This window comes from Bombus vancouverensis, unplaced genomic scaffold, assembly GCF_051014615.1.
Source record: "Bombus vancouverensis nearcticus unplaced genomic scaffold, iyBomVanc1_principal scaffold0030, whole genome shotgun sequence".
Classification (NCBI taxonomy): Eukaryota; Metazoa; Arthropoda; class Insecta; order Hymenoptera; family Apidae; genus Bombus; species Bombus vancouverensis.
The window spans coordinates 468,265-486,328 of NW_027468921.1; the positions used below are offsets into that span (position 1 = coordinate 468,265).

Sequence of the window (18,064 nt, forward strand, 5' to 3'; positions counted from 1 at the left end):
TGTTACTAGGCGCTCTTGGATGTAAACAAACCACGAAAGACGACGTACACGGTGTTTTCTAATTTCAGCCGATCTCCAATCAAAGCTATTCTACGATATTACAAATATTAAGAATCGAAGATCCAGTGTGGAGAATTTGAAGGGTTGACTCTGAGATTTGAGAGTAATTTCAGAGAATAGAAGCTTAATTCCTGCGATTACTTCCTTCACATACTTCCCCTTTTCGGATCTTGACACTACGCAAGTCTCTTTCGGTCGTGCCGTACACCTCGCTGCAATATGTCCAAATCCGCTGCACTCGGAACACCTAACACCTTCTCCCCTCTCCGGACACTTAACACTTAGATGATCCTCACTACCGCAAATGAAGCATCTTCTTTTCTTCATTGCATCTACAGATTGACTGGGCTTTCCGTTCTTCTGGGTTTTAGCCGGCTTCACAATCGACTTTGCTCTGCGACTCTTCTGCTCTTCGTACATCACTAACCTCTTCCTCAACTCTTTGATTGACGTAGCGCCGTACAATATAGCCTTATTGTTCTCGTCGTCTATTATTCCATCCACTATGTATTCCACCTTTGCTTCCTCCTCTATGTCCACATGGCTGGCTATTTCGAGCATGCGGTACATGTAAGCCAAACATGTACTATGTATCACTCTCCTTTTTTGTTTCTTCAAGTTTCTGATGTACTTGCCTACTGTTGACTTTCCTCGAAAATTCTTTCACTAGCTCCCTCTTCAACTCATGCCAAGTCCTGGCATGACACTCGAAGCTCGCAAATATTTTCGCTGATCCCTTCAGCAGCTTCCTGGCGTAGACTGCCTTCTGCCCATCCGACCACATGCACGTATCAGCGACTTCCTCGAACGACTCGAACCATCGTTCGACATTTTCACCTTTGTCGCCACTAAACGACTCTAATGCATCTTCGACGTCTCTAAAACTCAGTGTCGAACCAACACATGCCCTTCGACAATATTCATCACGGTCCTGATACACCTGTGGCGGATCGGTATCAACAGGACGCCGACAGGTCGAGGCATCAACGCGGCGCAACACCTCCCGGGCGATCCGCGGGTACCAACCGCCAACACTAGAGGGCTACGACGACAACGAGTCTATCTGTCTAACTCGCTAGCGGTCGAATATACGAGCGATTGATACAAATACCGCACCTAGCGAGACTCCCTCTACGTCTAAGGCAGGGACTACCGGGCATAGCCTTACTGACGAGTCCACCGGTAGTCCCGGGACGAAACGCAAACACTCACACTCTCTTTTCATTCGCCTCACACCCTTCGCGTATCTCTCTTGTATCCTCTTGCGTTTTTCTTGTCATCTTCATCCTCACTTTCGTCGTCGCTTTCTTCTTCCGACGATATGTCGTTACCATCCATGGCCGCTTGTAGCCGTGCGCGTAATTCTACTTTTCTGCCCGTCGTTTTTAAACCCAAACTAGCGAGGCGCTCCTTCAACTCCTTCGTATTCATTTTCTCAACATCTTCATCTTCGTTACAATCACGCTCAGCTCTCTGTACGTTTCCTAAATCTCGTTGACCGGTTAGCTCTTCACCGCCCGTCGATACCTTAGGATACGATTGTCCAGCCCTACACGCCCGATTCAGCCTTGCAATCAGCACTGACCTCGCACCAGATATAGGGAGGTTCATTCGCGCGAGCTTACTCCTCAGCTCCTCCAGCGTCGAACCCTCTTCACCCGACAATCGTTCGTCCCCAACGTTTGCCATTTTTCACACTACACAAACTTAAACAGTCAACGATATCGTCTTTTACCGCACCGCGTACCGGTAAATTCACAACTAGCTCGAATAGCTCTGTTAAACCGTTTCGTTTTCTGTCTTGTCCAATCCCGGACGAGCCCCCAAAAATATGTAATATCGTGATATAATGTATTTACAAGGAGTGGACAATAGAGATGTTAATCAGACAGAAAAAGACGATTGTTGTTCAACCTGAACTATTCACGCCAAACGTACAGAAAACAGCGCAACTAAATAACTAGATAGCGACTCGACTTTTACCAAAACGCAATCAACACTCTCTCGGCAACGCCACTCGCAAACTCTGTCTCCGCTCAACTCGCACTCGGCTCCTCGACTCACACTCTGTTTCTCGACTCACACTCTGGCCGTTGTCGCATTCTATTGCCTTTTTCCTAGGCCCGCCGCACACGTGTTCTGCAGACGCTCGTAGCCAGGGTCACGTAGGTCTTTTCCACGAAACTATGCACTTGAAAAGACCGATGACACATTGATGGGCCCGACGGCGCCTCGGCTCTCGCGACATTGTTCATAGTTCGCCCGATATTTCTTAGGCCTTTCGTCCACGATACTACATATATGTAGTGGTGTACTGGTCATCTTTTTTCCACACGTTTTTAGCTTTTTAGCTGTTTGTGTATGGGCGCCTAATCAGCCAATCAGAAATAGCCGGTATTCTATGAATCCTTTTCTTCAATGCTCGAAGAGCTGGATATTAATCCAAAGCTGATGCCCCAAACATATACTCGAAATTTTCAAGGGCCGCTGCAAACACGAAGTCCGCCCATGTCGTCTGAAAAAAGGTTTGTATACATTTATTTTGTACCTCCTCTATTAAACAATTTTTTTAATTTACCTTGAAAAATGTGAAAAATCGAACTCTTAACTAAAGATCACTAGCTTTTTAGGAAGAATTTGGATTTTTATTTTATTGTCAGAATTTAATGGATAATTTTAGAAACTTCAACCTTTGGAGGTATTTGTTAATTAAAAATGACAAAACTGGTATTATGTAAAAAAGAGTAATGTGTATCCTGAATCAATGTCGAATGGAAATTAGACAGTTCTATAAAAATAATCCTTCTCACGATTCCACAACTTCATAGCTTAATTAAATACAATTCTTCGGCGATATAATTACAAATACATTTACAGGAATTGTGTAATATGATAAATATCTCGTTAAAGAAATTGAAATCGTAAATTCCGCGGATAACCAGCGTTTATCATATAGAGACAGGGATTTGCAAAGAATAAAAGTTGTAGAACGTTGAAAGGCGTTGAGAGAAACGTGATGTTATCCCGTTATTCGTTAACGCAACGCAGTTAAAAAAATCCCGTAGGAAGATTACGATAATAGATAACCTGAGTCGAGTGTTTGTCGGGGGATCTAAAAGATTCTTTCGAGTTGAGCGTCTGAGATTGCAGAGAAGAAAATTTGGAAGCCATCGAATTCGTGATGTCGATAGAAATCTTCAGTTGGAATCGTTGTATCATAACGTAGTCTGCTTATTGTCGATAAGACTTTACTAAACTAAAAGTGACTACTAAAAGTTTCTATCCTCTAAATTCTATCTACGATTCTATAATCTAAAAACTGACTTTTGCAAACAAACTGTAACATTCGCTTAACGGAAAGACATACGTATCTTGTTTGTACTCGTCTTTTCACAATGAATTCTTGAACGTCTGTCTCTGTGGTGAGACAAATGCAAAGTCATCTCATCAGTTACTCACCTTGCTTCAAATCTCCAAGAGCATCGACGAGCACGTCGCATATCATCGCATCCCATTCGTTCCTTCCCATTAGATCGTACTTCTTCGCCAAGTATCGCGCCACAGCGTTACTCTGCGCTACCGGTTTCCCGTCTATCTCCAGCACAGGCAGCATTTTATAAGGCATTGCTAAGAACAAACATGGCTCATATGAACACTGTGTAGGGGGAAACGATCGATAGGAAATCACAACACAGCTTCCGAGGCCGTTGCGTTCTTGCGAATAAATGAATCGAAATCATTTCGGTTTTAATCAACATGGCCTAGTAAAGAAATACAGAAATGTCTTCTTTCTCCTTTTTTTCTTTTCTTACGATTACGATGGACAAGGTATCGCGTGTTTTTGACTGTTGGGAAGAACCTAAAGTTTTTAAAATCAAGGATAAAAGATCGAGTATAAAATTTGTAATTCTCACGGAAAGGAACGAATCTGTCCGATGCGGTGTACTGAATGTACGAGGAACGATCAGTATCGTTTTGCGGGAAGACCTTATGCAATGATAGTGGACTTACAACTGCGAATAAAAAATTCACGTCGCATAATACCGGACACGGAAAAAATATTAGAAAATGTACACGGTTCTTGTAATGAAAATTGAAATGCAAGGAATATAAATCGAATGTCTCTTGCGAACGTAATTTTGTGTTTTACACCGACAGGATTGATTTACAGACTTACGTTGATTTTTGGTTTCTCTATCTGCAAGCGACATATAAGATTATATCGAAGACTATGTTGCGTAAAACTTTTATTATACTATTTACGATAGAAATGTCGCAACGGAAGATCGAATTTTATGTCTGCTTTGTTCTTTCGACTTTTTAGCTATGTTCTTGTTCATTTCCGAACTGATTTCAATTTTTTATCCTTTTTTTCCGACAAGTCCTAAAAAGTTTTTAAATTAACGAGAAACGTAGAAGTATTTTTGTATTCCTATTTTAAGTCACCTATTTACGGTTTTCTCAAAATATTCGAAATGCTTCGATTCATTGAAAACAATAAAGATTGCAACACAAAAATTCGAGAATCGTAAGTGAATTAAGTTGGTATTCGATAAACACGATATTACGGAAGCAAAACTTAATGAAAAGTTCGACTTTATTCCGTATAAAATTTTACTTTAAGTAAGTTTAGCCTGCACGTGAAACGAAAGTTTTATATACAGAAAGTTTGAGTAAATGGTAGATACCTGAGAGTTGAACGATGAAAGTAAAAATCGATTCTTCACGCTTACAATCCTTGTATTCAGGCCAGAGTTCTTCGGGGATCCTCTCGTCGGTATACTCGATGCCAGTATATGCAAATATGTACCGTATATGTTCGGCACGACCACGGGCATTGAAGTAGATTTGTTTGTAGGTAGGTTCGTCGCTCATTTTCCTTGCTCTGTCAACTTATCGAGAAAAATGATACAATTAACTCGTGTAATTAACAGACTGTGTGCGTGTTTGTGTGTATAGAGAACAATTTATTTATAGATGGAATAAGTCGTATAATACGCAAAATAAATCATTTAGAAGGCTGGAATATGTGTTTTTGAAACAATTAATTATGTCGAAAAATATTTCAAACGAGATATAATTATGAAAAAAATAATAATTAAATGTATGTAAATGCATGTAATAATAGTTAAATGTATGTAAATGTAATAATTAAATGTAATTAGTTTCTTTATACGCACGCGATATTATTGGCGATATATGAAGGTCAACTTTATTTTTTTAAATAGATATATTTATACGTATATTTATAGATATAAATACATATATTATATAGATATAATAGTATATATAATATATATAATAATATATATGTCGAGTCTGAATCTCCGAGTCCGAGCTCGAGGCGCCCTCCCGGGCAGGGCTCGCGGGAGATTGCGATTCCGTGTTGGAGTTCTCCATCGTCCGGTCGCGGGTGGGGTACCTTTATTGCCGATAGTGACACTAGTGACGAGGGCCTCAGGCTTAATAACGAATCCGCGGCCAACGGGAGGACTATCATATAAAAAGCAACAGGATACACGAAATAATATAATTCTGACTAGGACAACATAAACGCAAGAAGTGTTGATATTGAAAAAAATATTTAATTTTGTATATAAATATTTTCATATTTAAAAAAGTTTCCGGAAGCAGGAAGATTTACAAACAAATAATATCATAAACCGAATGTTTCATGATCCTTTTCTAATTAGAGTGTGTGACAGCATGTGAGAACGTTTCTTAAAAATATGACTTATTGCAATTACTTAATCGCAATTATAAACGATTAAGACCTTCTCACAACGAGGCAATCTATCCAAAGTGTAAAACTCGTTATACTTGATGAGAAAACAAATCTCTACTTAGGTTTCATTTCGTTTCATCGCGTTCATAAAAAGTGAATTTGTATGAACACATCGTGCAATTTAGTAATTAGGACCGTTGATCTCGCTGCAACATAGATGGATAGAAAAAAGCCATTTAAAATGATACAACGTCGGGAAGACAATTATGAAAATTATAAATGGAGCACAAGATAAAATTGTTTAAGATTAATTCTTCTTTTTTTTTTTTAATCGCGAGTGTTTGCAAACGAAGTTTCAATCTGTTTACAATGATAGCAATGAGAGGAGGATGTCTATGAAAGTTATAAATGCGATATTGAATAACATTTCTGCGAGTGGGTTTGTTTTTCGTTACAAATGTTTTTTAAACGAATCTGCAATCTGTTGGAAACAACGGAACAGTAACGGGACGACTGATAGGGAAATAAAAAAGATCGCGTTTTATTTGAACAGACAAATCTTTGAAATCTATTCGAAAGTCTATTTGAATTGGTACGAGCTCGAAAGGAACGGCGAATACTATAGAAGAAGGATTAATTAAAATTCTTATTAATCTGTACGCTTTGTATATTAAATACCTTGATCGATGCCAAGATAACAAATTATTATACGAAACAGTGAAGTATCCACGTCTGACATTAATATTGAGTATTACCATTACTGTAATTTAATTTTTAACCGATCCTGAAAATTCCTTAGAACGTAAAAAGTATAAAATGTTACTGTGCATTTCAAGATTAAATGCACTGTAATTTAGAAACAGTTATGAAGCGGAAACAAATAATTTATTCAGAATAAGAATTCTACGTAATCATGTTAAAAAAAAAACGTACTTATAACGCGTTTAAACTCCAAATATGTAAAGACAATAAGGGAAAAAAATTAAACGAAGAATCGTAAATTCACACAAGATTTTATCCAAAAAAAAATTGGCCTGTACCAATATTTTTATTTGTCGTTACAAGTTACGAGGGTATTAAAAAGTTGGCCACGAATGGACCAGAGATAAGAATTTATCAGACTTGCTCTCGTAAATTTCAAGACGTTGCATCGGATATTCTTGAAAATCTTTGGACAATGGCCTCGATATTTCGCAGCTTCTATCCTCGAAGCGGAAGAACTCGGCGTTAAAAGCGACAGAACTGGAGAAACCCGGTGACCGCGAGCCTTTCACGCTCTCGACAGATTTCTCATCCCTCGTAATCCTCCCGGTGTCACCCAATTTCCACCCTCGTATTGCGATTTGTTGCTTCCAACGAGGCGACACCTTGTCTTGTGATTTCCTTTTTCGTCGCGTGAAACACGACCGAACACTTGTTCAAACACACAATTCGTATTTATCTAACTCGACAAAACGCCGTGTCATTGAAACAATAGCATTCTTTGGCTTTTATGTAAATTCCAATAAATTATGATAATGTTCGTGGAGACATTATTGCTACCTATTTTATCTGTCGTGATCCAAATTGATTTGTGGCTACGTATGTATATATATATATTTGTATTTTCTTTTGTTCTTTCTTTTTAATTTATGTGATCTGAGAATTACATTTCTGAGAGTTCGGTGAAATTCGATGCTTTATTTTTATCAGTAGAATCTTCCTTGTCATTGTCAGAACGCAGACGTTTACGCGTTTACGGAAAGTTTAAGGATACAAAAATACAGAAAAATGTAGAAAATATGCAAGAATATGTAAAATATCGAAAGTACAGTACTTCTAATAATACTTAGTAGCATGCTTACAAATAAATTTCTTTTGTATTTCTTGAAATTGCGTAAAGATTCGCGGTAATTATCGGATTTTTGTCCTCTTTTATCTGCTTTTTTTATTCGCAACTTATATGAGATATGAATTAATATTCAACGACGTGCGCTCTGTGCCACGAAATGAATTATCTCGCGTTAAGACTGCGGCAATTCTTACGTTTGATATTTCATTTAACGAACAGCCGCGCGTTCCTGAGTTTAAAAACCGCCACTCTGAACTTACGCTGAGAATAATATCAGGAAAAGCGAACGAGAGATGATTAGAAAGAAAATGCGAGGAGCAGTGAGGGAGATATTACTAGACTGCGCTTTTTTGTGCAAGTATAGCAGGATGTTTGGGAGTGTAAAATTTTAACGAATGCGAATAATATGAAAAAATATATGAAATATCCAAGGTATAGTTTTATTAAACTTACTTTTTATAATGCTTCGTAGGTAAAACAATTTTCTATCCAGATTCCACTTTCTCAATTATATTTTAAAAAATGCTCGATAAGGAGTACAATTTTCTACCCTTCTAATTATATCTTCCAAAATTCTTGATAGGTGAAACAATATTCCACCGACGATTTACTTTTTTAATTGTATCCCCCAAAATATGGACCTGCTTAACGTTTAGATATTATTATTTTTTTCGTTGTTACTTGATACGGCTAGCAATTAAATAGTGAGAATACGAAGAATTGGAAGTGCCATTTTCGAAAAAGAATTTTGGTTTTAAATTGGAAATTAAATTTGGTTTGGACATATATGACACAATTTGTATGGACAATGAAGAGTACGAATCTACGAATTTCGAGGTAAAAGTATTGATATATGTATCGATATTTCTGGTCGTTACAATATCTCTAATCAATACAAAGTTCTAACTGAATGTTAGAATGTTAAACGTTAAAACGTTTAAAACGTTAAAATGTGTATCGAATCGTTGTAATTCCAAAGATGTCAATTGATGTAATGTAATAATAAAGTATAAAGTATAATAAAGTATAAAGTATAATTTCGTCTGTGGTATAATCTTTCTATTCCATTTTGTTACGTCGCACCGCGAGCAATATGGCAACCAGATGTCACCGGATACTCGCAGCGTATCCTCCATAGTTTCAAGTACCTTCCATAAATCTCATAGATTTCCTAGAAAAGGTCCTTCAAACCAAACAAACGTCTGTTTCCGAAGAATTTCTAAAGACTATTGTCTACCCCGACTGGACAAGGGAAAGTCAGTTTTTCTCACGTATGCTGCAACTTTCCTCCCACTAACCACTTTCTCTCGAGGGCGGTTAAGACCCTTCGTTAACCAATTAACAACGAAGCCACTTCCTTCACTCTCCTAACTAAAATCGTCACCAACAAATCCGTATGGTCCCGTGCGCTAGACACACCCATCCTTAGCTTTCCTCCGAGACAGCATCGTCTCCCAAGACAGTACTGATTTCACATCCTCCGAACGGTCAATATCCTTCCACCGGGTAGGACACACCCACAGATCAGTCACTCATTCATCTCGTACATATTCTCAACGCGAGAATTGATTGTAATTTCAACAAATAAATAAAAAAAAAAAATCTCGTACATACGCACCAGCGTAACTGCCTTCGTTATAAGTTGTTGGAATAAACGGTGAAATATAACTTACTATACTGTGTCATATTCATTTAACCACCTCTTATCTTAACCGAAACAGGGGAACGACTACTTCGCGGCGTCGATTCACCGAATCGTAGCGAGAATTTACGCCTCTCGCTACTGCGACTGCGTCTCTCCGCGAACGGTCGTAACACATTGATCGACAGAAGTACTAAACTCTAATAACATAAATTTATATATTTTCTATTTCCCAGCCACCAGTTTTATAGATTTTTTATCTTCTGTACTACTTTTATCCCTTTTATTTTTTCTTACATGAGATTATTGTAAATTTAATATCATTTGTTCGCAATATTTGTTATTTATCTTTCCTTGAATTTGAAATTTCGCGCTTCAATGTTGTGTGTTGTTCGACGTTTTATCGAACGATGTTTATCGAACTAGTTTATGAATACATACATAATCATTAAAGAATCTATAAACCTTACTAGTTTGTTTTTACTAAGTTTTGTTACAGAAAACATGTTCTCATAAATTTTCAACTTTAATTTATGGAAATTTATTAACCTTAAACTATAAAATCATTCAATGAGTCTTTCCGGATGTTTTTATGTAGTCATAATTTCACATATCAGCACAGCTCCACCAATAGGATAAGAGTTACGTGGAAGCAACAGGGGGGAAGAAGAACATATAGATATCTAAAGGTTATTGTTACGCCGCGCGACTCTCTGCCTGGCCCAGGTCACACACCGCGGGCCAGACGGACACCAGAGGTCCGCTCGTCCGCACGGCGTACCCTCATTATCCTTAAGCACCGTCCATAAATCATAGATTTACTAGAAAAGGTCCTTTAAACAAAACAAACATCTGGTCCCGAGGAGTTGCTAAATACTATTGTCTACCACGGCAGGACAAGGGAAAGTTGTTTTTTTTGTCACGCACGCGGCAACATTCCCCCCATTAATCACTTTCTCTCGAGGGCAGGTAAGACCCTTCGTTTAACCAATTAAAAACGAAGCCTATTCCCTCACTCTCCTAAATAACATCGGCTCCAACAAATCCGATGGTCCCGTGCGCTGGAGGGACCGATCCTTAGCTTTCCATCGAGACAGCATCGTCTCCCAAAGGCACTGATTTCACATCCTTCGAACGGTCAACATCCTTTGAGCGGGTATACACACCCGCAGATCAGTCACTCACTCATCTCGTACATACGCACCAGTGTAACTATCCTCGTTATAAGTTGTGGAATAAACGGTGAAATATAACTTACTATACTGTGTCATATTCATTCAACCACCTCTGTTATCTTAACCGAAACAGGGGAACGACTACTTCGCGGCGTCGATTCACCGAATCGTAGCGAGAATTTACGCCTCTCGCTGACGCGTTTTCCTCGCGACCGCGTCTCTCCGCGATCGGTCGTAACAGTTATTTTTGTCTCATTCAAGTTTCTGTTAACCGGCTTGGAAATTTCCTGTGCTTGTTTCGACTTTGAAGTCTTAAAAAAAAAATTGTAAGTAAATAGTATATATATAGTATATATATATCTCGAGTCAAAGTTTCTCTTTATAAATAATAAACCGTTTAAAAACTATATTTTGTATGTTTTTTCCTTATTCATAATTAAATAATAAATATGAAATACTTCTACAGAAAGCCGACATCCTTCAATTAACCGAACAGCAGATGATTTAAAAATTAATAGTTGAAAGAAATAAATGTTATTACATGTTCATAATTGATCGATAAATTTAAGTATACAATTAGATAAATATAGTATACTTTATTACGACCTAGATAAAAGACTTTTTTCTCGTTTCTCTTCTCTTACTTAATCACTAAGAGTTATATAACGTTTATTCGATATTTCTGCTTCTCCTGACCTTTCCACAAATGGTTGTTTATATCTCGACTTTCTTGGTACTTTTAATCAAATTTTAATAACAGTACTTTACTCGTCAGAAGTAAATAAAAAAGCTCTATGTAGAAGCAAGGATTTACTTACCTTTCCTTTCTCGAATCTCAGTTAGCAATGTCGTTCCTCTTGAAAGATTTTCCAAGTTTCCAAGACAATTTCCACGCTGGTAACTTTGTATACATTTCAAGTATCGTGACCACAGGAATTTGTTGAGGCAATATTGAAGAAAGCAAAGAGAATGAAGAAATTGTAGGAACTATGAGAGACTACTCCTTCTTTCACAACTTATTTTCTCTTCGTTTGGGGGGAAAAACACAAATGAACGTAACGGTTGGTTTCATATACGTTTCAGATATCTGCTACTATCGCATGGAGGAGAATCCTGAAAAGAAGGAAGCGAGGAAGAATCAACTTTTGAACGAAACAATACCATTTTACTTGACTAAATTCGACCAGATTATTGGCAAAAATAAAGGATATATCATTCCTTCTACCGTAAGATTTTTTATCCAAATTTAATGTTAAAATTTTTAGTCTTTGTGCAAACTGGGCTATGTTGTCCATAAAAAATTATTGAAACTTTGTTGCGACAAGACAGCTTTAATTGTTGAGAGCAGAGTGTATCTTTAAAATTCACTCCTGTTAGTTTATGTACAAATGAATTTGCCAAGATTTTCAGCTTTTAGATAATTATTCATGTATCTTCCTCATCAAGTTTGATAGAAATTATTACTATCGTAATCAAAGCAAAGATTAAGATATGTAAAATCATTTCTCTGGATATGACACTCTTGTTTAATGAGTGATAAATGATACCATTCGAAATATCATATTTATATAATATATAATGATACTTATAAGTGTAATCACTTAAGTACAGATATCTGAATTTTTCTCACTGTCACTGACATAGATACGTATTATCGTCCCTTAGATTACTTGACCAGTTTATTTCTTTCATCACTGTGTTATTATATAACAATAATAAATAGTCACATTAAATTAATTTAGTATGATTATGTTGTTTAATAATACGTGTTTCATTGCAAAATATTTAGCGATTGAAGGGCTCATAGGAAACATGAAAGTGAAAGAATACTAGAATCTACAGTTTACGATTTCAATTTCTTTAACGAGATATTTATCATATTACACAATTCCTGTAAATGTATTTGTAATTATATCGCCGAAGAATTGTATTTAATTAAGCTATGAAGTTGTGGAATCGTGAGAAGGATTATTTTTATAGAACTGTCTAATTTCCATTCGACATTGATTCAGGATACACATTACTCTTTTTTACATAATACCAGTTTTGTCATTTTTAATTAACAAATACCTCCAAAGGTTGAAGTTTCTAAAATTATCCATTAAATTCTGACAATAAAATAAAAATCCAAATTCTTCCTAAAAAGCTAGTGATCTTTAGTTAAGAGTTCGATTTTTCACATTTTTCAAGGTAAATTAAAGAAATTGTTTAATAGAGGAGGTACAAAATAAATGTATACAAACCTTTTTTCAGACGACATGGGCGGACTTCGTGTTTGCAGCGGCCCTTGAAAATTTCGAGTATATGTTTGGGGCATCAGCTTTGGATAAATATCCAGCTCTTCGAGCATTGAAGAAAAGGATTTATAGAATACCGGCCATTTCTGATTGGCTGATTAGGCGCCCATTCACAAACAGCTAAAAAGCTAAAAACGTGTGGAAAAAAGATGACCAGTACACCAGTATATATATATGTACGCTGGCATCGCTATGTTGGTAAATGTTCGATGTTATACGTGTCGTAAAATGTAACAGTTCTATTTAAAGAAAAAATTTCGTTTCTATGAGTACGTTTAAAGTTTAACTATAAAAAGTCTCATCTGAGCTGTGTTCCTTTATGTGAAGGTATTATTGTGTGTAATATTGTGAATTACGACTTTTCCTCTCCGATATTCGTGAATTGAATCACGGTCAACTCAGCTTGAACTAAAATCCTAACTAAAATCGTCACCAACAAATCCGATGGTCCCGTGCGCTAGACACACCCATCCTTAACTTTCCTCCGAGACAGCATCGTCTCCCAAGACAGTTCTGATTTTACATCCTTCGAACGGTCAATATCCTTCCACCGGGTAGGACACACCCACAGATCAGTCACTCATTCATCTCGTACATACGCACCAGCGTAACTGCCTTCGTTATAAGTTGTTGGAATAAACGGTGAAATATAACTTACTATACTGTGTCATATTCATTTAACCACCTCTTATCTTAACCGAAACAGGGGAACGACTACTTCGCGGCGTCGATTCACCGAATCGTAGCGAGAATTTACGCCTCTCGCTACTGCGACTGCGTCTCTCCGCGAACGGTCGTAACACATTGATCGACAGAAGTACTAAACTCTAATAACATAAATTTATATATTTTCTATTTCCCAGCCACCAGTTTTATAGATTTTTCTATCTTCTGTACTACCTTTATCCCTTTTATTTTTTCTTACATGAGATTATTGTAAATTTAATATCATTTGTTCGCAATATTTGTCCTTGAATTTGAAATGTCGCGCTTCAATGTTGTGTGTTGTTCGACGTTTTATCCAACGATGTTTATCGAACTAGTTTATGAATACGTACATAATCATTAAAGAATCTATAAACCTTACTAGTTTGTTTTTACTAAGTTTTGTTACAGAAAACATGTTCTCATAAATTTTCAACTTTAATTTATGGAAATTTATTAACCTTAAACTATAAAATCATTCAATGAGTCTTTCCGGATGTTTTTATGTAGACATAATTTCACATATCAGCACAGCTCCACCAATAGGATAAGAGTTACGTGGAAGCAACAGAGGGGAAGAAGAACATATAGATATCTAAAGGTTATTTTTGTCTCATTCAAGTTTCTGTTAACCGGCTTGGAAATTTCCTGTGCTTGTTTCGACTTTGAAATCTTAAAAAAAAAATTGTAAGTAAATAGTATATATATAGTATATATATCTCGAGTCAAAGTTTCTCTTTATAAATAATAAACCGTTTAAAAGCTATATTTTGTATGTTTTTTCCTTATTCATAATTAAATAATAAATATGAAATACTTCTACAGACAGCCGACATCCTTCAATTAACCGAACAGCAGATGATTTAAAAATTAGTAGTTGAAAGATGTAAATGTTATTACATGTTCATAATTGATCGATAAATTTAAATATACAATTAGAAAATGTTTCTTCTTTATTGATAACTAAATAATACAGATAAGATACAAGATACTTGTACGAAAAGTCGGCGCGTCGTTCAATTAACGGAACAGCAGAGGATTTGAAAATTAGTAGTTGAAAGAAATAAATGTTATCATATGTTCATAATTGATCGATAAATTTAAGTATGCAATTAGAAAATGTTTCTTATGTTTGGAAGAATATATAATCACTGCTGAATGTTTTGTAGTTACGAAAGTTGTATACAAACATACATTGTACATACGACTAGTAATGGTACTAAATTACTGTTAGAGGGTCTTGGGTGTATAGAACCATATGGTTAAATTAATACTAGGGATAACGAATCGCGCGAGTGTAATTAATATTTTGAAATGCGTTGTTTGCATTAATTGATAGTTTTCTTATAAACTTTTTTATAAACAATTTCATTGCTATAGAAAAAAGATAAATGCCGGTAATATGTCTATCCTACTTAAATAGAAAGTGCAATATTTCGTTATAATATTTGGCGCAAGTTTATACATTATTACATCCAAAAATAATATTCTTTTTATATCTAAGCTATATTAAAATATAAAGATACAAATAGCTATGCGAGTAGTTAGTAGTTGATGCTTTTTACTTAAATTGTCTTATACTTCATAATTTGTAATAATATAATTCTTGTCATCAATGATTCTTTGTTTTTACTTTGTATATATTATACTTCCAGGAAGATGCCGCTCTATAAATTGACTTACTTCCCAGTTACGGCATTGGCAGAACCAATCCGTTCTTCTTCAGCTATGCTAGTATTCCATTTGAAGATGAACGTATCAAAAAGGACGTCTGGCCAGAAATAAAGCCCTGTAAGCTTAAAATTTAAAGAAGTTCTGTTTCTTAAATCTCATCTTTCCTAATTTAACTAAAGTAGCTAAATAAAGTAGAACACAATTATGCAGAGTATAACAGAGATTATTGTTTACTCTCCATTGCTCTATAAGATATGTGGGAGAACAATAGGTATTGTTAAGGAGACAATGCCTTTTGTTTGCTGATAAATTATCAATAAATTAAATTATATCTTTCCAAAACAGATAACAGGAAGCTAGATATTTAAGAAGCATCATAATCTGTTTGTTCGATAGAATCTTTGATTCTATTAGTTGTATGTTTTTAGTGACTCCTTATGGCCTGCTTCCTATGCTCGTAGCTGATAGAAGGAAGGTTGCTCAGTCTACAGCTATTTGCCGTTACTTAGCCAAACAATATGACTTAGCTGGAAAGACTGACTGGGCAAATCTTCATATTGATGCCACTCTTGATACTATTCATGATATTCGTCATAGTGAGTATCCAGTGCTGTTTTGCATAAATCTTATGAGAATCTTGATAACGGATAGTACATATCTGTTCAGGTATTTATTAGTTGAAATCCGATTTAATATTTGATTTAATCGAACGATACACGTATGTCAACAATACAAGACAAAGGATTAAAAAGGATTGTAATTCTATCTTCAGTATCATTTAAATTTCGCACAACACTGTATTCAAGTTAGTATAACATTAGCGAATAGTATTTAACTGAAAACAAATTTTCAGAAATTGCCGCCTTCCACTATGAGGAGGACGAGAAGGTCAAAGCTGCAAAACGCAAGGCTGCTGAAGAGACGCTACCGTTCATTTTAGAACGTTTGGACCAGCAAGTGAAGGAAAATGACGGCTACTTCTACGATGGTACTCTCTCTTGGGCTGATTTAACATTCGTTGCTCTGCTCGATTATTTGAACTTTATGTACAAGTCTGATCTGATCGAGAATTACGAGAATCTGAAGCTGCTGGAGAAAAAGGTCCTCCTTCTGCCCAAGATCAAAAACTGGATTGAGAGACGCCCAGTTAGCGAATTCTAAACTTCACGATTGCTTATGGTTTTATAAGCGTTTAAAGATTGCGGTCTTAGTGTGTTGAGAGAACGAAGAACGAATCGTGTTGATGGAAGTTTGTATGGAATATACTGATTGCTTTTAACATTCATTAGTTCCAGCTATTACCGATATTTTTGTCATTTAGTTAGGGTTTTCCCTTTAGATTACGTTGTGATAGAGAACTATTATTTGTGTATTCCTACAGAAACATACGAACTATATAAACTGTTGACACGATGTTGTGCTTTTGTATTATAGAGATAATAATAAAACCATCAAACAATCATTAATTATGTTTTTTATTATATTCATTAAGAATTGAAGATTACCTCCTTGGTGATCTTGATAATATCGTATTTTACAAATGTTGAACAAAAAAAAATGTATGATTATTTTATTCAATACGTTATGAGGGTTGCTTTAAAAAAAATACGAGTTACATATTTCTTTGAAGAAAGCATGATTTTTATCGATACAATAATGTTCTTCTGTTATCGCTTTAAAGTTGAGTACTTCGTTGATTACACGAGAGAACTCGCCTACAGCAAACAAGATACGACCGTGTGTAAAGTAATTAATCTGGTTGCTCGTTGCTAGCTACACATAAGGCTTGCGTAAAAAAAAATATGCATTTCAGTTCAGGCGGAGAATTATGTAGGAAGTCATTTTGTCGATCAATAACTTAGTTAATAAAAGATCAAATTTTCATGTACATAAATGTAAGTAACGTTCAAGTATTAATCATTACATACAATTTTTGTATAATTCGATATCTTGGTCACTTACATCTTACAAATGATACATAGATAATATTTATGAGATACATTGGAGCTATCTTTTAGTTAACGCCATTTTTTCTTGTTTTCTCTGTACTTTTACTATTCTTCCAAAAATATCAAAGGATCGATGACTTCAAATTAAACTAGAATTGCTTCGGTATATTGTCAATCAATGGCTATTTGTATTCACATCTATATCAAAGGAAAACCGATTGCAAAATTAATTACCCTTGCAACTCCGCAATATGAAAATATGTGTGATCGACCTTGAAGATGACAAATCTCAATGTTTGAAGTAGTACAAAAAGATGATAATTTAATTTCGCTTTATCAAACTGTACAAAATTTGTATACACATACAGAAAAAAAACGGAGTTCAAACATTAATCAACATGAATTATCGGTTATTATTGTTGAGTAATTATTAGGATTAGAGTTTTGGAGTATCGATCGTATCGAGATTTAACTATCGGTTTCCGCAATTTATTGTTTTTCTAAATTATGTCTAAATGGTATCAGTTTTTGAATATTTTATAGTTTACACTCCAACATACTGACGTAAGCTATCGAAAATAATTGTAAATTATGCAATATCATTTTTTTTATATTTCATAATCTAAATTTCAATCTATTTTTTGTATTTAACATCCCTTATTTATTGTTCGTGTTCCGTCTTGTACGTTCTTCAAAAAATCTTAATTTTTTTTTCGATAAAATCTTGTGTGAATTTACAAAAAATACGATTCTTCGTTTAATTTTTTTCCCTTATTGTCTTTACATATTTGGAGTTTAAACGCGTTATAAGTACGTCTTTTTTTAACATGATTACGTAGAATTCTTATTCTGAATAAATTATTTGTTTCCGCTTCATAACTGTTTCTAAATTACAGTGCATTTAATCTTGAAATGCACAGTAACATTTTACACTTTTTACGTTCTAAGGAATTCTCAGGATCGGTTAAAAATTAAATTACAGTAATGGTAATACTCAATATTAATG

General features: G+C 35.4%; 2 protein-coding genes and 1 pseudogene across 2 annotated transcripts in view; 2 read left to right on the forward strand and 1 right to left on the reverse strand.

Annotated features, from left to right (window-relative positions):
- Nucleotides 1-3,752, reverse strand: part of LOC143304328 (glutathione S-transferase-like) — a 33,357-nt gene extending 29,605 nt beyond the window's left edge. The window contains exon 1 of the mRNA XM_076626789.1: nt 3,520-3,752. Within this exon, the coding sequence (XP_076482904.1) occupies nt 3,520-3,685 (166 nt within the window). The 5' untranslated portion in view covers nt 3,686-3,752. The remainder of the gene's footprint in view (nt 1-3,519) is intronic.
- Nucleotides 3,753-11,422: 7,670 nt separating this feature from the next.
- Nucleotides 11,423-13,200, forward strand: LOC143304326 (glutathione S-transferase-like). The gene is made up of 2 exons (XM_076626787.1): nt 11,423-11,659; nt 12,687-13,200. Exons 1-2 carry the CDS (start codon nt 11,423-11,425, stop codon nt 12,852-12,854), a joined length of 405 nt encoding a protein of 134 aa, XP_076482902.1. The 3' UTR covers nt 12,855-13,200.
- A 1,515-nt stretch (nt 13,201-14,715) lies between these two features.
- On the forward strand, nt 14,716-16,575 carry LOC143304321 (glutathione S-transferase-like; annotated as a pseudogene).
- The last annotated feature ends 1,489 nt before the right edge of the window (nt 16,576-18,064 follow it).